Source organism: Oncorhynchus gorbuscha, unplaced genomic scaffold (genome assembly GCF_021184085.1).
Source record: "Oncorhynchus gorbuscha isolate QuinsamMale2020 ecotype Even-year unplaced genomic scaffold, OgorEven_v1.0 Un_scaffold_745, whole genome shotgun sequence".
NCBI lineage: Eukaryota > Metazoa > Chordata > Actinopteri > Salmoniformes > Salmonidae > Oncorhynchus > Oncorhynchus gorbuscha.
Window position 1 is genome coordinate 58720 of NW_025745790.1, and position 27383 is coordinate 86102.

General features: G+C 47.3%; 1 protein-coding gene and 1 long non-coding RNA gene across 2 annotated transcripts; both read left to right on the forward strand.

Annotated features, from left to right (window-relative positions):
* Window positions 1-247: 247 nt before the first annotated feature.
* Window positions 248-24122, forward strand: papolg (poly(A) polymerase gamma). The gene is given in 24 exon segments (XM_046335415.1): window positions 248-403; window positions 1508-1675; window positions 2151-2217; window positions 2363-2444; window positions 2544-2653; window positions 2972-3025; window positions 3614-3725; window positions 6810-6926; window positions 12266-12404; window positions 12977-13049; window positions 13220-13340; window positions 14043-14127; window positions 14235-14288; window positions 17963-18082; window positions 18831-18940; window positions 19495-19616; window positions 19924-20090; window positions 20826-20944; window positions 21213-21394; window positions 21590-21667; window positions 21851-22039; window positions 22858-22941; window positions 23080-23139; window positions 23278-24122. Coding segments are annotated over 24 exon segments (2538 nt in total). The 5' UTR covers window positions 248-386; the 3' UTR covers window positions 23386-24122.
* Window positions 24123-25179: 1057 nt separating this feature from the next.
* Window positions 25180-26892, forward strand: LOC124020001. The gene is made up of 2 exons (XR_006835882.1): window positions 25180-25229; window positions 25262-26892. It is a non-coding gene; the product is annotated as an uncharacterized LOC124020001 (long non-coding RNA).
* The last annotated feature ends 491 nt before the right edge of the window (window positions 26893-27383 follow it).

The following is a 27383-nucleotide window of genomic DNA, read 5'->3' on the forward strand; positions in this document are numbered from 1 at the left end:
ATAACAAAATAATGTAATTTGACACATTTGTTTACATGGCTTTTTCAAAATGTTCCCTCAAAAACTCACTGGATTATTGATGAACAAGTTCTACCCATACGGTGGGTCGTGAGTATAACTACCGTATACATAATTTTATTGTAGCAACTCAAAGTCAGTACACACACAAAAAAAAAAGTCCATTGCGGATGTTTATGGATTTATGACCGGAAATGATGAGAGAATCTCACTGCGCAAAGCTTGTCGGGATACAGAGACGGCTTGAGCGCCATATTGGAGTGTAACTAACTAGCTATTGTTATAAATAGGGTCGGGGCTGCTGCTGGCTGAGTTTACATGTTTTCTACAAGTTTGTTCTAAGGAAAAGAGAAAGTTATCGGTTGGTCATGAAAGAAATGTCAGCGTAAGTTGCACACATGCTTAAGACATTGTAATCGTGTTCACTCTTCAACATGTGTGATATTCTATCATATTTCTAACGTTAGCTCGCTAGGCTAACACTGCTAGCTAGTTGCTAACGAACGGCTATCATCACAACAATGCGAGGCTGAGGGAGTTAGCGTAGCTAACAAAGGCCTAGCTATTTGGTGCATCTGTTAACTTCGCTAACTTGCTCCCAGACATCATATATATTTCTAAAGTAGATTGATGACTCGATGTGTTTTTAGATGTTGTTGTTTTGTATTTTCATTGTAGCTAACTAACGTTATCTAGCTAATTGTTGATTTAACGGTATTTTGTTTATAATCAGCGCTAGCTAACTTGTTAGCTAACGACGTTAACGTTAGAGCCTTTGAGTTCCTGTTTTATAACTAGATGGTCATATAGATGTATTGTCGTTAACGTGTGCTAGTTACCCGACTTAATAGCCAACGTTGTTGCTAACTAACTTTCTTACAAATGCGCTAACATTAGCTGGCTGGCTTATTTTGTTGTGAACGTCCCTGTCTGTGTAGTGACCTATACCAGGTAATTTGGAGCTGACGCCGGCGTCATGTCCGACAGATACTGACCTCTTTAGTTACCTATTTGTGCTTAATCTATCCAGACCAGCTCAATGAATCGGAAATGAATGAAGCACCATCAAAGTAACTTTAAGTTAGTCCCCGGGGTTGTGTCTTTGTGTGTTTGCTTTTCATCCAGTGTGTGCACTAAACATAGGATGGCTCTTCAAATGTAAATATTGTTTATGGCATGTAGCTCACTATAGAGTAAATGTGATGGCTTGGGGAAACAAAGCAAACAAAAATGATTGCTAACGTTTAGGTAGCTACGTGATAACTAGTAAACAGATTGCTCAAGAAAGTATTGACCTCAGGTGAATCAATGTAGTCAGGGATGAATTTCACAAAGCCTGGTCTGCTCAACTCCTTTGGTGGAGTTAATCAGGAACTACCTTCACTGTTGCGTTTAGTCAGCTAGACTGCAAGACTACTTTGAACAATTCAACAGGGCATCTATCATATCTATAACATACTATTCCTCCTCTCTGTATTCACTTGTACAGGAACAGTAACAGTATGCATGGCGGGCAGCAGCCTCAGAAACACTATGGCATTACCTCATCCATTAGCATGGCCTTCCCCAGGGAGGTGGACCATCAGTACACACACAAGCTCAGCGATGCCATGAAACCCTTTGGCGTGTTTGAGGATGAGGACGAACTCAACCACAGGTGAGATGCTTTTCACATGAAATAACAAAAAATGCCTGCACAGAGATTAATACTCCCATAGTTTATTTGTATTTTTTATTGTGCAATGTTTCCACCTGGAGGTCTTTGTCAGACTTAACCCAACTAAGTTAAAAAATATATATATGTTTACTTACACGCCTGGGCCCGTATTCAAAAAGTGTCTCAGAGGAAGCGTGCTGATCTAGGATCAGCCCCCCACCTCTCCTTATAATCTTATTCATTAAGATCTAAAACATAAAACTGATCCTGTATCAGCCGCACTCGAGACTTTCAGTGAATACAGGCGCTGGTTGAAGTTAAGTGGTATTTGTTCATTTAGATGCCCTTTATTTTGCTGAAATGTTTTCCAGGTTAAAGAGTTACAGGTTTTTCATTCTTTTCATATGCGTGTTTGGGATATGCTGGGTTTCGTAGTGGACAGGTGAATTGATTGACATTATGCTACTTCCCACAGACTCGCAGTTCTTGGGAAGTTGAATACATTTGTCAAGGAATGGATTGCAGAGATCAGTGAAACGAAGGTAGGTTCCTTGAAGAACAACGATGACTGAACGGTGTGTGCATTAGTGGTTGCTTTACAGAGAGCAAATCATTCCTACTCTGCTATGATATCAATGGGAGAATGTGTAATACATGCAGAGTGATATTGACATTAATTCCCCTCAGAACCTCCCACCATCAGCGATAACCAATGTGGGGGGAAAGATCTTCACCTTTGGGTCTTACCGGCTTGGAGTTCACACTAAAGGTAATGTCCTATCCTGACTCTTAAAGAGAACACGTCTGCATGAGACACCTGTTGTGTGCTGTCAAACGTGTAGCTAAGTTTTGTGTGTTTGCGTTGCAGGGGCGGATATTGATGCCTTGTGTGTATCGCCGCGACACGTGGAGAGGACAGATTTCTTCGACTCATTCTTTGCAAAGCTCAAACTGCACGAAGAGATCAAAGACCTACGGGTGAGGTTAAATAAAATAAACATTCTCAGGATAATATTCGGATAGTTAAAAAAGAAAAGAAAGGAATCATATTTTATTGAACAGTGTACGAGAGGATGACAGTGTAGGAAAAATTAAGAGCGATTGTGTCAAAAGGCAGTAGACCGGATTGTAACCTACGTTGACACTGTAAATGTGCTGGAGGCTGAGGCATGACCACTAAAATTGCCAGTCCTCAAGATATTTTCTTAATGTATATTATGGCGATCATCTCTGTTCTGCTTTACCTTTGACTCGGCCTGTCAAATTGCTTTAAACATGACGCACTTCTTCTTTCAGGCGGTGGAGGATGCCTTTGTACCTGTGATCAAATTCAAGTTTGACGGCATCGAGGTAAAGGGGTTTTGCATGTACAAATGGTGTCTATTTCAACACTGTGAGATAGGTATACCATCAGAGTGGATTTTCACCAACCCAAATCTTTAACAGTGGAGCGAACACATTCATTCAACATTCACATCCAACATTCACATCCAACACATTTATGTTCATATTGAACTAGAACAGAACCCAGGTCAGGCTGTAGATCAACCTCAACACAGTCTTGAAGTTAAGAACAGACCCTGGAAATGAGAGGTTTATGATGCACCTCGTTTCTGACCAATTTTTCACATATTTGAACAGAATGCATAGGTAGCTATAGTATACTATTGGCAGAAACATAATTATAACATAATCACTATTTAATCATCACCCAAAATCACAATATCCTGTCGTAGATACAGACTAAATATTGGACCCCAACATTTTATAATTCACAAACCTTCAATAGGAGTACTGATCTAGGATCACGTTTGGCCTCTTTTAAAAAAAAGTCTTACTGAATTAGCGGGTGGTCCCACTTTATCCTAGATCTGTACTTCTTCTGAATTTGAGCCCAGTGTAATTAAAGTGGACCTGCTCTGTCTTGTTGCTGGGCAGATTGACCTGCTGTTTGCGCGGCTGGCTCTGCAGTCCATCCCAGATAACCTGGATCTGAGAGGAGACTCCCACCTGAGGAACCTGGACATCCGCTGTATCCGCAGCCTCAATGGTACGAATGCTCTCTTCCTGGGGTGCGAATGCTCTCTCCCTGGGGTGTGAATGCTCTCTCCCTGGGGTGCGAATGCTCTCTCCCTGGGGTGCGAATGCTCTCTTCCTGGGGTGCGAATGCTCTCTTCCTGGGGTGCGAATGCTCTCTCCTGGGGTGCGAATGCTCTCTTCCTGGGGTGCGAATGCTCTCTTCCTGGGGTGCGAATGCTCTCTTCCTGGGGTGCGAATGCTCTCTTCCTGGGGTGCGAATGCTCTCTTCCTGGGGTGCGAATGCTCTCTTCCTGGGGTGCTAATGCTCTCTTCCTGGGGTGCGAATGCTCTCTTCCTGGGGTGCGAATGCTCCTCTTGCCTGGGGTGCGAATGCTCTCTTCCTGGGGTGCGAATGCTCTCTTCCTGGGGTGCGAATGCTCTCTTCCTGGGGTGCGAATGCTCTCTCCCTGGGGTGCGAATGCTCTCTCCCTGGGGTGCGAATGGGGTGCTCTCTCCCTGGGGTGCGAATGCTCTCTCCCTGGGGTGCGAATGCGGGGTGCGAATGCTCTCTCCCTGGGGTGCGAATGCTCTCTCCCTGGGGTGCGAATGCTCTCTCCCTGGGGTGCGAATGCTCTCTCCCTGGGGTGCGAATGCTCTCTCCCTGGGGTGCGAATGCTCTCTCCTGGGGTGCGAATGCTCTCTCCCTGGGGTGCGAATGCTCTCTCCCTGGGGTGCGAATGCTCTCTCCCTGGGGTGCGAATGCTCTCTCCCTGGGGTGCGAATGCTCTCTCCCTGGGGTGCGAATGCTCTCTCCCTGGGGTGCGAATGCTCTCTCCCTGGGGTGCGAATGCTCTCTCCCTGGGGTGGGGTGCGAATGCTCTCTCCCTGGGGTGCGAATGCTCTCTCCCTGGGGTGGGGCTCCCTCTCCCCTGGGGTGCGAATGCTCTCTCCCTGGGGTGCGAATGCTCTCTCCCTGGGGTGCGAATGCTCTCTCCCTGGGGTGCGAATGCTCTCCCCTGGGGTGCGAATGCTCTCTCCCTGGGGTGCGAATGCTCTCTCCCTGGGGTGCGAATGCTCTCTCTCCCTGGGGTGCGAATGCTCTCTCTCCCTGGGGTGCGAATGCTCTCTCTCCCTGGGGTGCGAATGCTCTCTCTCCCTGGGGTGCGAATGCTCTCTCTCCCTGGGGTGCGAATGCTCTCTCCCTGGGGTGCGAATGCTCTCTCCCTGGGGTGCGAATGCTCTCTCCCTCCCTGGGGTGCGAATGCTCTCTCCCTGGGGTTCTAGTAGTAATAATCATACATGCCATTTAGCTGATGCTTTTATCCAAAGCAACTTATGCAAACATATGTTTTACACTGGAATTGTACCCACAACCCTTGGTGTTCAAACACTATTCTCTACCTACAAAGCCACACAGGACTAGTACATAGGGTTCAGAAAAGAAATGCTATTGCAACCTTTGCAATAAGGAATTGAGACTAAAAGCTCAAGAGAAGTTTCAAGTGCTTTAATACAAAGGATGCCATCAGCTGAGTACATGCATTTAGAAAGATCACAAAAGATCTGGTCTTCCCTCCTTGTAGGTGTCACCTCCACAGCTATACATTTTGTAATCCCAATGAGTTTCCCCTCCTTTCTCCTGTGGAGTGTCCATGGTCCTCTCTTTGTTTAGCTAGATAGTCAGAATCACACCCCCGTCCGTCTTCATTGTCCTGGGTCTGACCCTGCTCTCTGATCATAGGCAATTTCCTCTTATCTGATTAGGTCAACCTTTCTAAATTAGCGTACACACAGTTTCATGTCCTGAACTCCATTAATACTCACAGTAATCATTCACTAAACAGGAGACACACTACAGTTTATCTTGAAACATGTTACACTGTAATAGAATCCATCAACAGTAATATACTGAACAACCAATTAAGAGGGTATGAATACTTTCTGAAGGCAATGTATATATTACATGGTACTACTTAGAACATTGTACTGTACTAGTATGTAGTAATACATGGTACTACTTAGAACATTGTACTGTACTAGTATGTAGTAATACATGGTACTACTTAGAACATTGTACTGTACTAGTATGTAGTAATACATGGTACTACTTAGAACATTGTACTGTACTAGTATGTAGTAATACATGGTACTACTTAGAACATTGTACTGTACTAGTATGTAGTAATACATGGTACTACTTAGTACTAGGACTGTAATACATGGTACTACTTAGAACATTGTACTGTACTAGTATGTAGTAATACATGGTACTACTTAGAACATTGTACTGTACTAGTATGTAGTAATACATGGTACTACTTAGTACTAGGACTGTAATACATGGTACTACTTAGAACATTGTACTGTACTAGTATGTAGTAATACATGGTACTACTTAGAACATTGTACTGTACTAGTATGTAGTAATACATGGTACTACTTAGTACTAGGACATAGTAATACATGGTACTACTTAGAACATTGTACTGTACTAGTATGTAGTAATACATGGTACTACTTAGTACTAGGACATAGTAATACATGGTACTACTTAGTACTAGGACTGTAATACATGGTACTACTTAGAACATTGTACTGTACTAGTATGTAGTAATACATGGTACTACTTAGTACTAGGACATAGTAATACATGGTACTACTTAGAACATTGTACTGTACTAGTATGTAGTAATACATGGTACTACTTAGAACATTGTACTGTACTAGTATGTAGTAATACATGGTACTACTTAGTACTAGGACATAGTAATACATTGGTACTAGTATGTGGGCCAATACGTGAGTCAGCACTAGAACCTGTCATATATTAGCACATGGTACTACATTTTAACCATTGTACTGTACATAGTAATAGTATAACACCATACCTGTAGTCAGGTTAAACTCTGTTATAGTATAACACCATACCTGTAGTCAGGTTAAACTCTGTTATAGTATAACACCATACCTGTAGTCAGGTTAAACTCTGTTACCCAACTACAGCACCAGCTTTGGAATGACATCAGTGTGGAACTAACACCCCTCCCTTTACTCTTGTTGTGAGCAATTAGACTTTTCTGAGACTAGTGATTTCTTCTCTCTCCTCCTCCTCCAGGCTGCAGAGTGACAGATGAGATCCTGTACTTGGTACCAAACAAGGAGAACTAATACATTGGTCCAAACAAGGAGAACTTCATGGCCTACCCTAGGGCCATCAGGACTGTAATACATGGTACTACCTAGAATAGAATGTCATATATTTGTCATTTCATATCTACCATTTTAATATTATAGGCTGTAATGTATGATATTTTACTAGGACTGTTATCCAAAGAGGCTTACTGTAAGTATGTAATGGTACTTGAACATTTTACTAGTATGGTCCTGGGAATGGAACACACTTAGTACTAGACATAGCTGATACATGGTACCACCCTGCATCCCACTGCTGGCTTGCCTCTGAAGCTAAGCAGAGTCTTTCTGGATGGGAGACCAGAAGCTGCTGGATGTGTTGTCGGAGAGCCAATAGTCAGGTTAAACTCTGTTATCTGGTCTAACACCATCCCTGTAGCAGTGAAGGGGACGTTGCCTCTGTGTATAGTATAACACCATACCTTAGTCAGGTGGGACTGTTACCCAACTACAGCACCAGACTTTGGAATGACATCTGTGGAACTAACACCCCTCACCTCGTACACTTGTTGTGAGCAATTAGACTTTTCTGAGACTGATGTGATGGTCATTCTCTCTCCTCCTCTGATAGCTGATGTGTGGTCATCGTGCTCCAGGCTGCAGAGTGACAGATGAGATCCACCTGTCCACTTGGTGTGGTCAAGGAGAACTTCACCTCTCCCTGATAGCTGATGTGGGTCATCGTGCATCACTCCTCTCCTCTCCATAGTGTGTGGTATTTGTCATCACTCCTACCATTTTAATATGATAGCTGATGTGTGATATTTTGCATCACTCCTCACCTCTCCAAAGATAGCTGATGTGTGGTCATCGTGATCATTTTTCCTCTGATAGCTGATGTGTGGTCCTGGGATGGAACATCACTACCTCACCATCTGATAGCTGATGTGTGGTCATCGTGCATCACTCCTCTGGCTCTCCTCTGATAGCTGATGTGAGTCATTCTGGATCACTCCCAGAAGCTCTGGATAGTGTTGTGGTGATCGTGCATCACTCCTCACCTCTCCACTAGAAGATCCCAGCTGGCAGTGATCAGGGGACGTCTCCACTGTGTGGGTGCCATCTTCACTACCTCTCCACTAGTGATGGGATCGTGAAATGGGTGTCCTGACTCTCCACTGTGTGTCATCTAAATCACTCCTCATGGCCACTAGTCACATCAGGGGTGCATCACTCCTCACCTCTCCTCTGATAGCTGATGTGTGGTCATCGTGCATCACTCCTCACCACTGATAGCTGATGTGTGGTGATCGTGCATCACTCCTCACCTCTCCTCTGATAGCTGATGTGTGGTCATCGTGCATCACTCCTCACCTCTCCTCTGATAGCTGATGTGTGGTGATCGTGCATCACTCCTCACCACTCCTCTGATAGCTGATGTGTGGTGATCGTGCATCACTCCTCACCTCTCCTCTGATAGCTGATGTGTGGTGATCGTGCATCACTCCTCACCTCTCCACTAGTGTGTGGTGATCGTGCATCACTCCTCACCTCTCCACTAGTGTGTGGTCATCGTGCATCACTCCTCACCTCTCCACTAGTGTGTGGTCATCGTGCATCACTCCTCACCTCTCCTCTGATAGCTGATGTGTGGTCATCGTGCATCACGCCTCACCCCTCCACTGATAGCTGATGTGTGGTGATCGTGCATCACTCCTCACCTCTCTACTGATAGCTGATGTGTGGTCATCGTGCATCACTCCTCACCTCTCCTCTGATAGCTGATGTGTGGTGATCGTGCATCACTCCTCACCTCTCCACTGATAGCTGATGTGTGGTGATCGTGCATCACTCCTCACCTCTCCACTGATAGCTGATGTGTGGTGATCGTGCATCACTCCTCACCTCTCCACTGGTAGCTGATGTGTGGTCATCGTGCATCACTCCTCACCTCTCCTCTGATAGCTGATGTGTGGTGATCGTGCATCACTCCTCACCTCTCCACTGATAGCTGATGTGTGGTGATCGTGCATCACTCCTCACCTCTCCACTGGTAGCTGATGTGTGGTGATCGTCCATTCTGTGTAAACAGCTGTGACTACATGGGCTGATAGAAAGTCACTATATATGTGGTCCTTCTGTAGCTCAGTTGGTAGAGCATGGCGCTTGTAACGCCAGGGTAGTGGGTTCGATCCCCGGGACCACCCATACGTAGAATGTATGCACACATGACTGTAAGTCGCATTGGATAAAAGCGTCTGCTAAATGGCATATATTATTATTATATATTACTATATAAATCTATTATAACCAGCTGAGTTACAGAGGACCTCTCTATACATCTATTATAACCACCATTGCAGACAGTTGACCCTGACGTGCTGTAGGGTGCTGTGTGGCGTGCTGTAGGGTGCTGTGTGGCGTGCTGTAGGGTGCTGTGTGGCGTGCTGTAGGGTGCTGTGTGGCGTGCTGTAGGGTGCTGTGTGGCGTGCTGTAGGGTGCTGTGTGGCGTGCTGTAGGGTGCTGTGTGGCGTGCTGTAGGGTGCTGTGTGGCGTGCTGTAGGGTGCTGTGTGGCGTGCTGTAGGGTGCCGTGTGGCGTGCTGTAGGGTGCCGTGTGGCGTGCTGTAGGGTGCCGTGTGGCGTGCTGTAGGGTGCCGTGTGGCGTGCTGTAGGGCGCTGTGTGGCGTGCTGTAGGGCGCTGTGTGGCGTGCTGTAGGGCGCTGTGTGACGTGCTGTAGGGCGCTGTGTGACGTGCTGTAGGGCGCTGTGTGACGTGCTGTAGGGCGCTGTGTGACGTGCTGTAGGGCGCTGTGTGACGTGCTGTAGGGCGCTGTGTGACGTGCTGTAGGGCGCTGTGTGACGTGCTGTAGGGCGCTGTGTGACGTGATGTGCTGTAGGGCGCTGTGTGACGTGCTGTAGGGCGCTGTGTGACGCGCTGTAGGGCGCTGTGTGACGCGCTGTAGGGCGCTGTGTGACGCGCTGTAGGGCGCTGTGTGACGCGCTGTAGGGCGCTGTGTGACGTGCTGTAGGGCGCTGTGTGACGTGCGTGCTGTAGGGCGTGCTGTGCGCTGTGTGCTGGCGCTGTGTGGCGCTGTAGGGCGCTGTGTGTGACGCTGTGTGACGTGCTGTAGGGCGCTGTGTGACGTGCTGTAGGGCGCTGTGTGACGTGCTGTAGGGCGCTGTGTGACGTGCTGTGGCGCTGTGTGACGTGCTGTAGGGCGCTGTGTGTGCGCGCTGTGTGACGCGCTGTAGGGCGCTGTGTGACGCGCTGTAGGGCGCTGTGTGACGCGCTGTAGGGCGCTGTGTGACGTGCTGTAGGGCGCTGTGTGACGTGCTGTAGGGCGCTGTGTGACGTGCTGTAGGGCGCTGTGTGACGTGCTGTAGGGCGCTGTGTGACGTGCTGTAGGGCGCTGTGTGACGTGCTGTAGGGCGCTGTGTGACGTGCTGTAGGGCGCTGTGTGACTGCGGGCGCTGTGTGACGTGCTGTAGGGCGCTGTGTGGCGCTGTGTGCGTGGGCGCTGTAGGGCGCTGTGTGACGCGCTGTGTGGGCGCTGTAGGACGCGCTGTGGGGCGCTGTGTGACGGGCGCTGTGTGACGCGCTGTGTGGACTGCTGTGGGGCGCTGTGTCGGGCGCTGTGTGACGCGCTGTAGGGCGCTGTGTGACGCGCTGTAGGGCGCTGTGTGACGCGCTGTAGGGCGCTGTGTGACGCGCTGTAGGGCGCTGTGTGACGCGCTGTGGGCGCGCTGTGACGCTGTAGGGCGCTGTGTGACGCGCTGTGGGGCGCTGTGTGACGCGCTGTGGGCGCTGTGTGACGCGCTGTGGGCGCTGTGTGACGCGCTGTAGGGCGCTGTGGGACGCGCTGTAGGGCGCTGTGGGACGCGCTGTAGGGCGCTGTGGGACGCGCTGTAGGGCGCTGTGGGACGCGCTGTAGGGCGCTGTGGGACGCGCTGTAGGGCGCTGTGGGAAGTGCTGTGGGACACTGTATGTGGGGCACTGTGGGCACTGTGACGTGTTGTTGGGGCACTGTGACGTGCTGTAGGGCGCTGTGGGGCACTGTGTGACGTGCTGTGGGGCACTGTGTGACGTGTTGTGGGGCACTGTGTGACGTGTTGTGGGGCACTGTGTGACGTGTTGTGGGGCACTGTGTGACGTGTTGTGGGGCACTGTGTGACGTGTTGTGGGGCACTGTGTGACGTGTTGTGGGGCACTGTGTGACGTGTTGTGGGGCACTGTGTGACGTGTTGTGGGGCACTGTGTGACGTGTTGTGGGGCACTGTGTACGTGCTGTGGGGCACTGTGACGTGCTGTGGGGCACTGTGACGTGCTGTGGGGCACTGTGACGTGCTGTGGGGCACTGTGACGTGCTGTGGGGCACTGTGACGTGCTGTGGGGCACTGTGTGACGTGTTGTGGGGCACTGTGTGACCTGGGACGTGCTGTGTGACGTACTGTGGGACGTGCTGTAGGGCACTGTGGGACGTGCTGTAGGGCACTGTGGGACGTGCTGTAGGGCGCTGTGTGACCGGGGACGTGCTGTAGGGCACTGTGGGACGTGCTGTAGGGCACTGTGGGACGTGCTGTAGGGCACTGTGGGACGTGCTGTAGGGCGCTGTGGGACGTGCTGTAGGGCGCTGTGGGACGTGCTGTAGGGCACTGTGGGACGTGCTGTAGGGCACTGTGGGACGTGCTGTGGGACTGGGGACGTGCTGTAGGGCGCTGTGGGACGTGCTGTAGGGCGCTGTGGGACGTGCTGTGGGGCGCTGTGGGGGACGTGCTGTAGGGCGCTGTGGGACGTGCTGTAGGGCGCTGTGGGACGTGCTGTAGGGCGCTGTGGGACGTGCTGTAGGGCGCTGTGGGACGTGCTGTAGGGCGCTGTGGGACGTGCTGTAGGGCGCTGTGGGACGTGCTGTGGGGCGTGCTGTAGGGCGCTGTGGGGCGTGCTGTAGGGCGCTGTGGGGCGTGCTGTAGGGCGCTGTGGGGCGTGCTGTAGGGCGCTGTGGGGCGTGCTGTAGGGCGCTGTGGGGCGTGCTGTAGGGCGCTGTGGGGCGTGCTGTAGGGCACTGTGGGGCTTGCTGTGGGGCTTGCTGTAGGGCACTGTGGGGCGTGTTCATTGAGGCACACCTAACATTTCTAGATGTATTTTAAGACTGGGAAACTAAATGTAGCTTTTATTTTGTACTTCCCCTTTTCTGACTGGTCTTTTCTGACTGGTCTTTTCTGGCTGGTCTTTTCTGGCTGGTCTTTTCTGGCTGGTCTTTTCTGACTGGTCTTTTCTGGCTGGTCTTTTCTGGCTGGTCTTTTCTGGCTGGTCTTTTCTGTTTTGAACCTACTGAATATGACCCATTTTGTTAACACATTTTATGCACATGAATGTTAGTTGCTTTGCAATAAAGCATCTGGTAAATGGCATATATGATATGATTCTCCCTGTCCCCCAGGCCGTGGGATCTACTCCAACATGTTGGGCTTCCTGGGTGGAGTCTCCTGGGCCATGCTGGTAGCCAGGACCTGCCAGCTCTACCCCAACGCTGTGGCCGCCACTCTCGTACACAAGTTCTTCCTCGTCTTCTCCAAATGGTACACAAGGAGCCCAATACCCTCAATTTACATTCCACATCCAGGACTCACAAAGCATCTCAGAGCAGGAAAACTCATCTAGGATTGTGCCTTTTTTATTAAATCACAATGTATAATGGAGATCTGACTCTAGATCAGCACTAATCTGAGGCACTGTGTGTATGGGCTCTGATTAGTTTAAATGGGTGATGATGATGTGGGCTCTGATTAGTTTAAATGGGTGATGATGATGTGGGCTCTGATTGGTTTAAATGGGTGATGATGATGTGGGCTCTGATTGGTTTAAATGGGTGATGATGATGTGGGCTCTGATTGGTTTAAATGGGTGATGATGATGTGGGCTCTGATTGGTTTAAATGGGTGATGATGATATGGGCTCTGATTGGTTTAAATGGGTGATGTGGGCTCTGATTGGTTTAAATGGGTGATGATGATATGGGCTCTGATTGGTTTAAATGGGTGATGATGTGGGTAGCCTGTATAGTCGATGACCCGCTATGATAAAGAAACATTGTTGCTTTGAAATCTCCATTGTTTTGAAAGGATATCAATTCACTGAATCTGTTCTGTAGGGAATGGCCAAATCCTGTGCTTTTGAAACAGCCTGAAGACAGCAATCTGAATCTCCCTGTTTGGGATCCACGAGTAGGTGTCTGCTGTTGAGTTTGTGTGTTCAAGTTGCATAAATTCCACAAGAAATATATGGAATGAACAAAACAAATGGATAAAAATGCTTATTTTGAAGATTCTGTGTGTGTGTCTGTGGGAGATGCTGCTCTTGGCCTGATTCAACTCTCCTCTCCACCCGTCTCCAGGTGAATCCGTCAGACCGGTACCACCTGATGCCCATCATCACGCCAGCCTACCCCCAGCAGAACTCTACCTACAACGTCTCCTCTTCCACACGCACCATCATGAACGAGGAGTTCAAATACGGTGGGTACCTAACTCCTGATCTAGGATCAGGTCCTCCCACCACCATCCCTCTGTCCATATTATTGTGTTCATTATGAGCTAAAAGGCACAACTGATCCTGGTTCAGGCCACCAATACATAAATATTTAGGCAGATGTGACTGCGAGTCGCTTTGGATAAATGTGTCGTCTAAATGGCCAAAACAATAAATCAATATTTCTCCCTATATTTGCAGCAGGATTCATCTCAAAATGCTTTCTTTTACATCCTATTATTACACTGTGCAGTGAGGAAGGCTTTGTGCTAATTCTGTATAGTGGTCCTGTATGACTCTGATAGAACAGGTGGTGTTCATTCTAAATGTCTCATCTGGGAAACCTAGAAGTAGAATCTTGTGTAATCGTGTCAGATGTTTGATTATGTTCTGGGGGTATCTGTATGAGAGGAGACCCTAACCAGCCTATAGAATCCCCCCCTCCCCTAAACGGAGACCCTCTCAGGAAAAGCAATGTCCAAATGTCCCTTCCACTTCTGAAATACAGAAGATGTGAAGTCCTGATTTTGTCCAAATGATCAGTGAGGGAGGGGGGGGGGGGTCTGCGCCACCGGAAGGAAGTTCCTCGTTAATCGCTGCATCCCACATTCTGTTGACTGATGCTATGACACCATCCTATGTTACATGCGTCTGTCCACAAGAGATGGCTGAATGTGTTCCACCAACAGGTCTCAGTGTTACAGATGACATCCTTCAGGGGAAAACAGACTGGTCCAAACTGTTCCAGCCACCCAACTTTTTCCTCAAGTACAAGTACGTATTTATATATTTATTTTTTTAATGTTTAAGACTTTAATTGGTTATGAATGTTGTAATAGTTGGTGTTTATTTGCATGCCAATGTGTTTTTGTCTTTAACAGGCATTATATTGTTCTGACTGCCAGTGCATCCACAGAAGAAAATCAATTAGAATGGTAAGTGTTTAGTTTTACACGGGAATGTGGCGCTCCTAAAGTCCTACAAAATATCTGTGTATTTTAACCCGGGCATTTTAACCCCGGGCATTTTAAGCCTGGTTATTTTACCCTGGGCATTTTAACTTTGGTTATTTTACCCCGGGCATTTTACCCCAGGCAAACGAGTCAAAGGGGTAAAAGCAACGCTTTTCTATCATATTGGCGAGATGGTCGAGCGACTGCTCTGACAATGGAAATACTTGTCCTCAAAGATGAAAGGCATTGGGCCTTTATTTTTTATTTCACCTTTATTTAACCAGGTAGGTTATTTGAGAACAAGTTCTCATTTACAAATGCGACCTGGCCAAGATAAATCATAGCAGTGTGAACAGACAACACATGGAGTAAACAATGGAGTAAACAATTAACAAATCAATAACACAGTAGGAAAAAGAGTCTATATACATTGTGCGCAAAAGGCATGAGGAGGTAGGCAAATAATTACAATTTTGCAGGGCCTGAATGAAATTGTTTGTTGTTTCCAGTGTTTGTTTTTTGCCAGGCATAATGTGACACATGTGGCCCAAAAACGTTACTTTTGACTCACCTGTCCATAGAACATTCTTCCTAGATTCTTGATGATCATCCAGGTGTTTTTTTTGCAAAACTTGAGTCAACTTGCTGGATGAGATGGGTTCTATTATGTCTGGCGAAAACCAAACCCTGCATTCCACAGAAAGAACCCCATACCAACGCTCAAGCGTTGTGATGGTTTGGGGTCAGCGTGGTGGTGGTAGTGTGATGGTTTGGGGTCAGCGTGGTGGTGGTAGTGTGATGGTTTGGGGTCAGCGTGGTGGTGGTAGTGTGATGGTTTTGGGGTCAGGTGGTGGTAGTGTGATGGTTTGGGGTCAGTGGTGGTGGTGGTTTGGGGTCAGCGTGGTGGTGGTGGTGATGGTTGGGTGGTGGTAGTGGGTTTGGGGTCAGCGTGGTGGTGGTGTGATGGTTTGGGGTCAGTGTGGTGGTTTGGGGTCAGCGTGTGGTGGTGGTTTGGGGTCATGGTTTGGGGTCAGCGTGGTGGTAGGTGGTTTGGGGTCAGCGTGGTGGTGGTAGTGTGATGGTTTGGGGTCAGCGTGGTGGTGGTAGGTGGTGGTGGTGGTGGTAGTGTGTGATGGTTTGGGGTCAGCGTGGTGGTGGTAGTGTGATGGTTTGGGGTCAGCGTGGGGTCAGCGTGGTGGTGGTAGTGTGATGGTTTGGGGTCAGCGTGGTGGTGGTAGTGGTTTGGGGTCAGCGTGGTGGTGGTAGGTTTGTGGTGGGGTCAGCGTGGTGGTGGTAGTGTGGTGGTTTGGGGTCAGCGTGGTGGTGGTAGTGTGATGGTTTGGGGTCAAGCGTGGTGGTGGTGGTAGTGTGATGGTTTGGGGTCAAGCGTGGTGGTGGTGGATGGTTTGGGGTCAGTGTGATGGTTTGGGGGTCAGCGTGGTGGTGGTAGTGTGATGGTTTGCGTGGTGGTGGTGGTGGTGGTTTGTGATGGTTTTGGGGTCAGGGGTCAGCGTGGTGGTGGTGGTTTGGGGTCAGTGTGATGGTTTGGGGTCAGCGTGGTGGTGGTGGTGAGTGGGGTCAGCGATGGTTTGGGGTCAGCGTGGTGGTGGTAGTGTGATGGTTTGGGGTCAGCGTGGTGGTGGTAGTGTGATGGTTTGGGGTCAGCGTGGTGGTGGTAGTGTGATGGTTTGGGGTCAGCGTGGTGGTGGTAGTGTGATGGTTTGGGGTCAGCATGGGGGTGGTAGTGTGATGGTTTGGCCATACTTTGCTGCCTCAGGACCTGGGCGACTTGCTTTAATAAAAGGAACCATGAATTCTGCTCTGTATCAGAGAATTCTACAGGAGAATATCAGGCCATCCGTCTGAGAGCTGGAGCACATCTGGTTTATGCAATGAGCCAAAACACACAATCAAGACTACATGAAAAGGGCTAAAAAACATCAAATTTGAGGTTTTGGAATGGCCTAGTCAATGTCCAGATCTACTCCCAATTGAAACGAGCAGTTCAGGCTTGAAAACCCACAAATGTTGCTGAGTTAAACCAGTTCTGCATGGAAGAGTGGGCCAAAATTCCTCCACAGCAACGTGAGATACTGATCAACAACTACAGGAAACATTTGGTTGCTGTCATTGCAGCTAAAGGAGGCACAACCAGTTAGGTTAAGGGGGCAATTACTTTTTCACACCTGTGATTTGCATTGCACAATTTTGTTAATTTAATAAATAAGTATATTTTGGGGGGGTTATTTGTAAACTCAGGTTCCCTTTTATATAATATTAGGTTTTGATTGAAGATCTTATAACATTCAGTATCACAAATATACAAAAATAGAGGGAATCAGAAAGGGAGCAAATGCTTTTTCACACCACTATGTATTTGCACCCCTGTGTCACCTCTGGTTGCTATTTACAGCTGTGGGTCTTTCTGGATCTCGAAGAGCTTTGTGCACCGGGATTGTACAATATTTTAACATTCTTTTTAACATTCTTCAAGCTCTGACAAGTTGGTTGTTGATCATTGCTATACAATCGTTGAAGTTTTGCTGTAGATTTAAGACAATTTAACTGTAACTAGGCTACTGAGGAACATTCCATGTCTTTCTTGGCAAACAACTAGTGTATATTTGGCCTTGTTTTAGTTTATTCTCCTGCTGAAAGGGAGTTTGTCTCCCAGTGTATGTAGGTAAGCAGACTAAACCAGGTTTTCCTCTAGGATTTTGCCTGAGCGTAGCTCAATTCGTTTTTTTTTTTATTTTTTTACTCTCCAGTCATTGCCGATTACAAGCATACCCATAACATGATGCAGCCACCACCGTGCTTGAAAGTATGAAAAGTGTGATGTGTTGAATTTGCCCCAAACATAAAGCTTTGTATTCAGAACATACTACAATTTTTTGGGGGCCTAATTTTTGGCAGTTTTATTTTACTGCCTTGTTGCAAACAGGATGCATGTTTTAGAATATTTTAATTCTATACGGGCTTCCTTATCAATTTGTTTAGGTTAGTATTGTGGAGTAACTACATTGTTGATCCATCCTCTTTTCTCCCAATACGGCAATTCAACTCCAGCTGTTTTGGTCACAATTGGCCTCATTGTCAAATCCTTGAGCGGTTTCCTTCCTCTCCAGCAACTGAGTTAGGAAGTATGCCTGTATCTTTGTTAGTGACAGAGTGTTTTGACATGCCATCCAAAGTATAACTTCACCATTCTCAAAGGGATATTGAATCTCTGCTTTAAAAAAAAAAAAAGATCTACAATAGGTGCCCTTCTTTACGAGGCATTGGAAAACTTCCCTTTAATTTGTAAACATTTAAAGAAACAAAATTCACTTAGACATTATGGGTATTGTGTGTAGGCCAGTGACACAAAAACGGAACTTTATCATATTTAAATTCATGCTGTAACTCAATAAAACGTGTAAAAAGTCGAGGAGTGTCAATATTATGCCTTCAGAAAGTATTCAAATAGCCGTTCACAACATTTTCAGAAACATAAACAGTGCTTTGTACAATATTCCACGTTCTCGTCATGACTGGATAAATGGAATGCTCAAAGGCGCTAACAAGGCGTCCATTCTAAAAGGTGGCCCAAACCTAAAGATATGTCTTTGACCCCAGTAATGTTATGAACCTCCTGTCTGTTCCTCTCCCTCTAGGATTGGTCTGGTGGAGTCTAAGATCCGTGTCCTGGTGGGGAACCTGGAGAGGAATGAGTACATCACCCTGGCACACGTCAACCCCACATCCTTCCCCGGGAACAAGGAGAGCTGTAGCGAGTGAGTCTTTAGACTCTACACCTTTTGAAGTTTGAAGGCACCAGAAATATTGGGGTTGTGTTCATTAGGGCACAAGACGGAAGGAAGCCTTTTTTAAAAACCTTTTTGCACTGAGCGAGTTTATATTGCATGGCCTTGTGCCCTGCGTCGGTGGATATTTGAGGTTTTGGCACCGAGGCCCATCTGACGCAGAGTCAGATGAACTCGTGAATATCATTTTGCGTGCAGTTTGAAGGAAGTTGCTAATTAGCGCTAGCGTAATTGCTAACTACAATTAGCACAATGACTGGAAGGCTATGGGGATCTGTTCTGTTACGCTAATGCTAGTTAGCATTTTTACATATACATTTTTAGTAATTTAGCAAACACTCTTATCCATAGCGACTTAGTTATTGGATCGATCTTACGGTAGCTAGGTGAAACAACCACATCTTAGTCATAGTAATTACGTTTTTCCTCAAAGTAGCGACAAGCAAAGTCTGTGCTAGTCGGAGAAGTGCTAGTGCAAAGCAGGCAAGGGTGTTTGTTTTTTAGTGAGACCCCCACAGGGTGAACTGACCCAAGCTACCACCAGGGAGCACATGGAGACTATTTGGATCTTGTCTGTCTTGAATGATCAGATTGAAGCATTTTTAGATGTTTGGTAAATGTCAGACAAATATACCCAGCTGATGTTAGTGGTGGGTCTTCCAACAGAAACCCGTTTATCTCCTTGTACCCAGCTGATATTTTTGTTGTCTTCCAAAAGGAATGAGTTTGTGTCCATGTGGTTCATTGGAATCATCTTCAAGAAAGTGGAGAACGCAGAGAGCGTCAACATCGACCTGACCTACGACATCCAGTCCTTCACAGATACAGGTAATACCACACACGCACTCGCACGGTTATTTCACCCAAATTACAAAATGGCCTATTGGTTTCCTTCGGCTGTAACAGACTGCTGACAACAGTCCTTGCTTTGGTTTAGTGTCCCCGGCACTGTTATCACATTACATTTACATTTAAGTCATTTAGCAGACGCTCTTATCACATGCTCACGTTTTAGCATTTGTGGCACAAATCCCATTCAAGTCATGGGGCTGATATTAGCATTTTTGGCGTGTCATGTTCAAATCATCTATAAGTGATTTCATTGAGCTTCACAATCAATTCTAGATACTTTTGGATGATTTGAATATGAAAAATGCTAATAGCGGTTCCATGACTTGAATGGGATTTGTGCCACAAATGCTAAAACGTTAGCATGTGGTAACCGTGCCAGGGAAACTAAACCAAAGCATGAATTGCTGTCAAATTGTGTCCGTAGAACTGCTTCTATGCTAAAGAAACTCATGTGTAATTTAATAATCCCTTCTACATCTGTCTATGCTGGTAGAGGGAGCTCTAAATGACCCCATGACCCCTTTCTGCAGTTTACAGGCAGGCCAACAACATCAACATGCTGAAGGATGGGATGAAGATCGAAGCGACGCACGTGAAGAAGAAGCAGCTCCACCAGTACCTTCCTGTTGAGCTGGTGCAGAGGAAGAAGAGGGTAGGGTGGATGCTCTCTTCAGGCAGAGGCTCTAGCTTCATTCCTTGTCTCCTTCTCAACCCCTATTTCAAGGGCCCTCCCCTCGCCCTTGTTCTCAATGCGTTTTGAAAAGGGGGCCAGGAGAGGGGATATTGAGGGGAGCTACATTGAGAAAAGCCAATGTGTAGTTTAGACATATATATTTATTTTAGGAAATGCATTTGAACAAATCACCATCATGTGATTGGCTTTGTATTTAAGTTCTCTCTCCTTGTCCCTCTGGCTTCCCCCTCTCCACACCCATCTTTCCCCACTGCCCTCCCTACAGAGCATAGTGGAGCTGAACCGGAACTCCAACGGCGGGAGTTCCAAGCGGTCCTCTCTCGACGGCAGTCAGCTGGACAGTTCCAGAGACACCGACTCCGGGACTCCCTTCAGCTCTCCCACCTCCGCCTGCAAGCCGTCCAGGCCGGCCACCTCAGACACAGACGACAGGTGGGTACTCCTCGCGTAGAACGGTGGGAGAACAAGGGAGACTTGTATAATTAAGCAATAAGTCACGAGTGTGGTATATGGCCAATATACCACGGCTAATGGCCGTTCTTACACACGACGCAAAGTGGAGTGCCTGGATACAGCTCTTACCAGAAACCCCCAATGTGCCTTATTGCTATTATAAACTGGTTACCAACGTAATTACAGCAGTAAAAATACATGTTTTGTCATACCCGTGGTATACAGTCGGATATACCACAGCTGTCAGCCAATCAGCATTCAGGACTCGAGCCACCCAGTTTATAATATGTTCAATGCTACAGCAGAAGATCGGTCACATGTAGGTTATGCTTGTACCTCATCACTACTGAACGTAATGGTACCGTTTGACACTACAAGTTTTAGGATTTTGTTTCCTGAGAAATGTATTATTCCCAGATACAATTTTCTTTCCACAATTTACAAAATAAATGAAATGTGTATTTTTATTATTTCATGTTCCTTGTTTCAGGTCATCATAACATGTTTAACTTAATAACGCAATTATCTTGTTGTTCTGTCCCGTGCAGTTTGACACCCCCCAAGCTGCCAGCCAATCATCTTGTTGTTCTGTCCCGTGCAGTTTGACCCCCCCCCCCCCAAAGCTGCCAGCCAATCATCTTGTTGTTCTGTCCCGTGCAGTTTGACACCCCCCCAAGCTGCCAGCCAATCATCTTGTTGTTCTGTCCCGTGCAGTTTGACACCCCCCAAGCTGCCAGCCTCTCTGTTTGTGGAGAACAGCTCCTCGGGGCCAGACGTCTCTCCACCCAGGGCCGATCAGGAGAAGGGGTTGTCCATCCCCGTCATTGGATCAAGTGAGTGTCCAGCATTCGTCTCTCCTCTCAGATATACATGGTCAACATACTAGTGTTGTTGAAAGTCACTGCTGTGAAAAATGACACTAAAGGAGTGTTGAAATGTGGTTGATTGAGAGGGGAGACTGATTGGGTTATCAACCTCTCTCCCCCTCGCTCTTTTTTTCCCCCTCATTTCTCTCCCCCTCATTTCTCTCACTCCTTTCTGTCTCTTTCTCCCTTGCCTTCTGTTTCTCCTAACCTCCTCTTTCCTCCTGTCTCCCTCTAGAGTCCAAGCCCTCTGCCCCAACGGGCCCAGTCGGTAGCACCATTCCTACAGTAGTGGGTAGGAGCGTGGTCTCTCTCCCTGGCAGTACCAGCACTACAGAGCAGAACCAGAACGGATCCAAGAGACTCCACTCCCCTACGCTGGAGGATCAGTCCAAGAGACTGAAAGACAGCGCAGAGCCGGTGAGTTGAATTTGTATTGTAAAATCGACTCCCCAGAACACCGGTTACATCTAGATTACTCAACAGAACCATGGAAACATATTGCAGGTTTGCTAGAGCTCCCGTAGAAAACGATGACTCCTGTCAGTTTGAACAGAAACGATGTGCACCGGTCATGGTGCACACACTCTTATCGTCTCTGTCCTTTGTGTACAGCTGGCTGATGTCTTGACCTTCAAGGAGCCGTTCCCTCCGTCTGGCGACGGCAGGGAGCAAGGGGACGGAGTCCAAGTGGTGAGAACCCCTGTTTTACCCCCCCCCTGTTAACGCGATTCAAGAAATACACACGACAGCCCCACACAATACCCCATTTAAAAAAAGACAAAATGTCCTTTGTTGGTGTGAATGCCACTTTGTGATTTTGACACAGGACACAATTAGAATGTTCAGTCACTCATTGGGTCTTTTCACCCCCAGGTGAGTCCTCCAGCAGGCAGCACCATTCCTACAGTAGTAGGCAGGAGCGTTGTACCCTGCCTGGGCTCCTCTAGAGATACATCCAGCCCGACAGAGCAGAACCAGAACGGAGCCACCGCTGCAGCCAAGAGACCTCACTCCCCCACACAGGACGGACCCCCCAAGAGGATACGAGACCCTGCAGATCTGGTGAGGAGAGGGAGTGGTCCCTGGATAGATATGTCATATCCAGACTAAATCCTGCCAAATGCTTCGTAGACGAACAGTGAAATGCTTTCTTATGACTTATTTTCCAACCATGCAGAGATAAAGATCAAATATAGTGACATGAGGAATAAATACAAAGTGGATAACAATGAGTAAAAATAACATGGATATATATATATACAGGAAGTAGAGGGTAATAGGGCTGTATACAGGAAGTAGCTATGTATGTATAGGAAGAGGTAAAGTGACTAGGTAACAGGATAGATAATAGACTGTAGCCGAGTCCAGGGTGTGGTCCAAGTTCTCTCGTGCATGGCTCAGTGTTGCTTGCCTTGGAAGCGAGCATACGGCATTTAGCTGCTCTGGTAGGCTCACGTTGCTGGGCAGCTTGCGGCTGGCTTTCCCTTAGTAATTCGTGATTGTCTGCAAGCCCTGCCACATCCGCCGAGCGTCAGAACCAGCGTAGTGGGATTCAATCTTTAGTCCTGTATTGCCGCTTTGCCTGTTTAATGGCTTGTCGGATCATAACGGGTTTTCCTGTAAGCTTCCGGATTAGTGTCCCACTCATTGAAAGCGGCAGCTCTAGTCTTCCGTGTGGATGTTGCCTGTAATCCACTGTTTCTGGTTGGGATATGTACGTACGGTCACTGTGGGGACGACGTCGTCGATCCACTTATTAATCACCCTTTACACTATTGTCTCACTGGAGCTGTATAAATATAAATGAAAATGTTTTTGCACAGGTTAATGAGGTCATGATGTTGTCAAGTCTCTCACTTTCTCTCCCTCTCTCTCTCCAGCTGGTGTCCGGTGATGACTCTGCATTCAAGGAGCCGTTCCCTTTATCTAGCGACGGCCAGGAGCAAGGGGACGGAGTGAACGTCGTGAGTACCCTCCTTTCAACCCACTGCACTCCGAACACCAACTGAACTCTGGAAATACACACCTCACATTATTCAGAGATTTTATGTCAGTTGATTATTGCATTTCATACATTTTTTTTGTTTTGTTTCTCTTAACAGGAAAGTCTTGGTGGGGTAAAGGCTATGCCTATTCCAACTATCGACACATCAAGAACACAGGTACTTTACTGATTTTTATTAGCTAGAATGCATGAAAGCAGTCTTCAAATTAATAGTTGATTTTGAAATCTTATAATGTGTGTGCGTGCGTGCGTGTGTGTGTGTGTGTGTGTGTGTGTGTGTGTGTGTATTCTCCAGAGACTTCCCAGTATGGAGCTGCCGGACGTGACTTCTCCCCTCCCCAGCAGTAACCACCAGCGAGTGGTTAAGAACTCCATCAGACTAGCCCTCAACAGGCACAGGTAACCCCAGGTAACGCCCCCCCCCCCCAAACCCCTTCCTTCACGAGGCCAGGACCTACAACACTGACTAGCTCCAGACCTGAGAGATCCAAAATCAAGACGACTGTGGTAAAAACCTAGTGAGGAAGCCCATTTTTAACTCTCCCGCTCACCCCACCCTGTCACTGGACGATGTGCAACGACAGTCCCTTGTTCCCCCCAAAAAATGTCATCTCTGTTTCTATGGTCCCCTTCCCAGTTGAGCCTGAAGCAGAAATTAAAATGCTGATTTAAGATTGGGTTGGAGAAGAGTTGGATTTATTTATTTATTTTTTTGTACATTTCCCCCCTCTTCCTTTACTGTGTGTAGTTTTAAATGGCCTTAACGTGTCGATGCTTGCTACTACACCTGTCTGTACCACACTGATGTTTTGACAAATGGAGAAGTTCTACAGTAGGTGTAGTTTATTGTACATAGCTCGTCTTTAAAAAATAAAAAAAAAGAATCACAGACGTTTAGTCTAATCCATACAGCTGTTATAGTTTTATGATCTAAAATGAAAAGAAAAAAAAAGTTTAAAAATGTATTGTCCCCCCCACTGTTTGTCAACCACATTACAACGTGACCTTGATAGCCAATCTCAGCCTTCCCACCCAGTAGACTCAGCAACTTGGGTTGTGTTCATTTGGGCCCAACATATGAAAATGTTTTGCAACAGAAACCTGAAATGAGCATTCATTTTTGGATAAGTTCAGATGATACCTCCCTTTTTTCTTCCTGTATATTCCCCCCTCTAGGTTAACAGGACCTCCTGTGTATATCCCCCCTCTAGGTTGGTTAACAGGACCTCCTGTGCGTGTCCCACCCCCTAGGTTGGTTAACAGGACCTCCTGGTTGGTTAACAGGACCTCCCCCCCCCCTAGGTTGGTTAACAGGACCTCCTGTGTGTGTCCCCCCCTAGGTTGGTTAACAGGACCTCCTGTGTGTCCCCCCTAGGTTGGTTAACAGGACCTCCCGTGTGTGTCCCCCCTCTAGGTTGGTTAACAGGACCTCCTGTGTGTCCCCCCTCTTCGTTAAAGGGTCTACTGGCCCCCCTCTAGGTTGGTTAACAGGACCTCCTGTGTGTCTCCACCCCCTCTAGGTTAACAGCACCTCCTGTGTGTCTCCACCCCCTCTAGGTTGGTTAACAGGACCTCCTGTGTATATCCCCCTCTAGGTTAACAGCACCTCCTGTGTGTGCCCCCCCAGTTTGGTTGGCAGGACCTCCTGTGTGTGCCCCCCCCCTAGGTTGGTTAACAGGACCTCCTGTGTGTGTGTCCCCCCCTAGGTTGGTTAACAGGACCTCCTGTGTGTCTGTCCCCCCCTAGGTTGGTTAACAGGACCTCCTGTGTGTGTGTGTCCCCTAGGTTGGTTAACAGGACCTCCTGTGTGTCTCCCCCCCCCCCCTAGGTTGGTTAACAGGAAGTCCTGTGTCCCCCCCCCCCCTAGGTTGGTTAACAGGAACTCCTGTCCCCCCCCAGGTTGGTTAACAGGACCTCCTGTGTATATCCCCCTCTAGGTTAACAGGACCTCCTGTGTGTGTGTGTCCCCCCTAGGTTGGTTAACAGGACCTCCTGTGTGTGCCCCCCCCTAGTTTGGTTGGCAGGACCTCCTGTGTGTGTCCCCCCTAGGTTGGTTAACAGGACCTCCTGTGTGTGTGTGTGTGTGTGTGTGTGTGTGTGTGTCCCTAGGTTGGTTAACAGGACCTCCTCTGTGTGTGTGTGTGTGTCCCCCCAGGTTGGTTAACAGGAACTCCTGTGTGTGTGTGTGTGTGTGTCCCCCTCTAGGTTGGTTAGCAGGACCCCTGTCCCCCCCCCCCCTCTAGTTTGGTTAACAGCACCTCCTGTGTTTCCCCCCCTAGGTTAACAGCACCTCCTGTGTATATCCCCCCTCTAGGTTGGTTAACAGGACCTCCTGTGTATATCCCCCCTCTAGGTTGGTTAACAGGACCTCCTGTGTACGTCCTCCCTCTTCGTTAAAGGGTCTCCTGTATGTTCTCTCTCAAGCTTTGACACCCACTAGAATAGAGAACCAACTCTCCTGGAGATCTACTGGGTATTGTAGGCTTTTGCTCCAGCCCTGCACTAGATTCACACACCTGATACAGCCAACCAGGGTCCTGAGGGGCAGATCATTAGTAGAATCAGGTGTTTTATAGTAGGGCTGGAACACAACCCTGCGTGCGGTAAGCTGCTGTTCCCCAGACAGCTCTAGAACCCAGGGAATGTACTAAACCTGAGGGACTGGATGGTTGTGTTGCGCTAGCAGGGTCATGGTTGTGAAGTGGTTCACAGCTGGATTTGTGTTACGGAAAGGGTTTCAAGCTTTTGCTGGTGTGTGTGTGTGTGAGGATGTTTGTGTACATGAGTTAGTGTGTGTGTTGTAATTCCCTCAGTGTGGGGTGTTGATCCTCTGCACCTCCCGTGGAGGTTCTTAAACATGGCGTCTCCTGGGGTCATCCTGGGCTGAGTCCCAAATAGCACCCTATTCTATATATAGTGTACTACTTTTGACCAGCGCCATAAACGGCCCTGGTCAATAAGGCCCTGGTCAATAGAAGTGTCCTCTGTAGGGAATAGGGTGCAATTTCAGATGCAGTCTGGTCGAGGAGTTGACATCTCAAATCAAATTTCAGGACTCATACTCACAAAATTTCTGAGTACGAGTGCTGATCTAGGATCAGGTCCCCCTTGTCTATATAATGTTTGTTTTAAGCAATCAGGCACGAGCGGGTGTGGTATACGGCCAATATTCTGCGGCTATGGGCTGTTCTTATGCGCAACGAGGAGGGCATGGATACAGCCCTTAGCCGTGGTATACTGTCCATATTCCACAAACCCCCGAGGTGCTTAATTGCTATTATAAACTGATTATCAACGTAATTACAACAGTAAAAAATAAATGTTTTGTCATAACCGTGGTGTACGGTCTGATATACCACGGATGTCAGCCAATCAGCATTCAGGGCTTGAACCACGCAGCTTATCTGATTTTTAAATGTCAAAACTGACTGTAGATCAGCTGTGGTGCTCTGAGGCCCTTTTGAGTACAAGCCCTGCTCTCTGTTAAACAGTGATCTCTCTCTCCATTCTACCCTGGCTCGGTGTACAGAAAGCATCTGTTTGCATCCCAAATGGCACTCTATTCCCTACATGGGGCTCTGGTCAAGAGTAGTGCACTAAATAGGGAATAGGGTGTTATTTGGGACTCGCCCTATGTATTATAACAGGTGTATTCTCTTCATATTTTTTGTTTTCTTATTGCTTTGTGTGTATTTGTACGGTTTTGTATCTGTTCTAACAGCTGAAGGATCTCAATGACTTTTACACCACTCTGTTTTCCAACAACTTTCTCTGTGCTTTTTGAGAAACAATTAAACAGGTCATTTATCAGTTGTTTTTTTTGTAGGGCAACAAGTTGTATTGGAAAAGGTATTTTTGTATGTATTGTCTATCACCTTTAAACGAGACCATTAAATCCATAAAACCCCTAGTTCTCCTTTGTCTTGTTTTGTCATCTCATTGACTGCGTTCCCTGTAGACTCTAGAGAATCATTGTATCACCTAAACTGTTGTGAATTATCTTTCCAATAACCTAAAACTTTGTATTTTCAGCTTTTTGAAACTGAAAGTAAAATGCACAGAACGGATCTACCGCTTACTAGATTGTCTTTAAATGGGAATGACAGGTCTATAACTCACATTTCTATGTGAAGCTGAAATGATTCACAACTACATAATGTTTATGATCATACAGATTCTAATAAGAATCAATGAATTAGGCACCACTAAAATCACCCTGACACTCTTAAGGCTTTCGGTCCAGCGGCACGGAATGTTTGACTGGACTGGTTTTAGATGAATGGTGTACTGGACTGGTTTTAGATGAATGGTGTACTGGACTGGTTTTAGATGAATGTTGAAATGGAACTGGACTGGTTTTAGATGAATGTTGTAATGGGACTGGACTGGTTTTAGATGAAT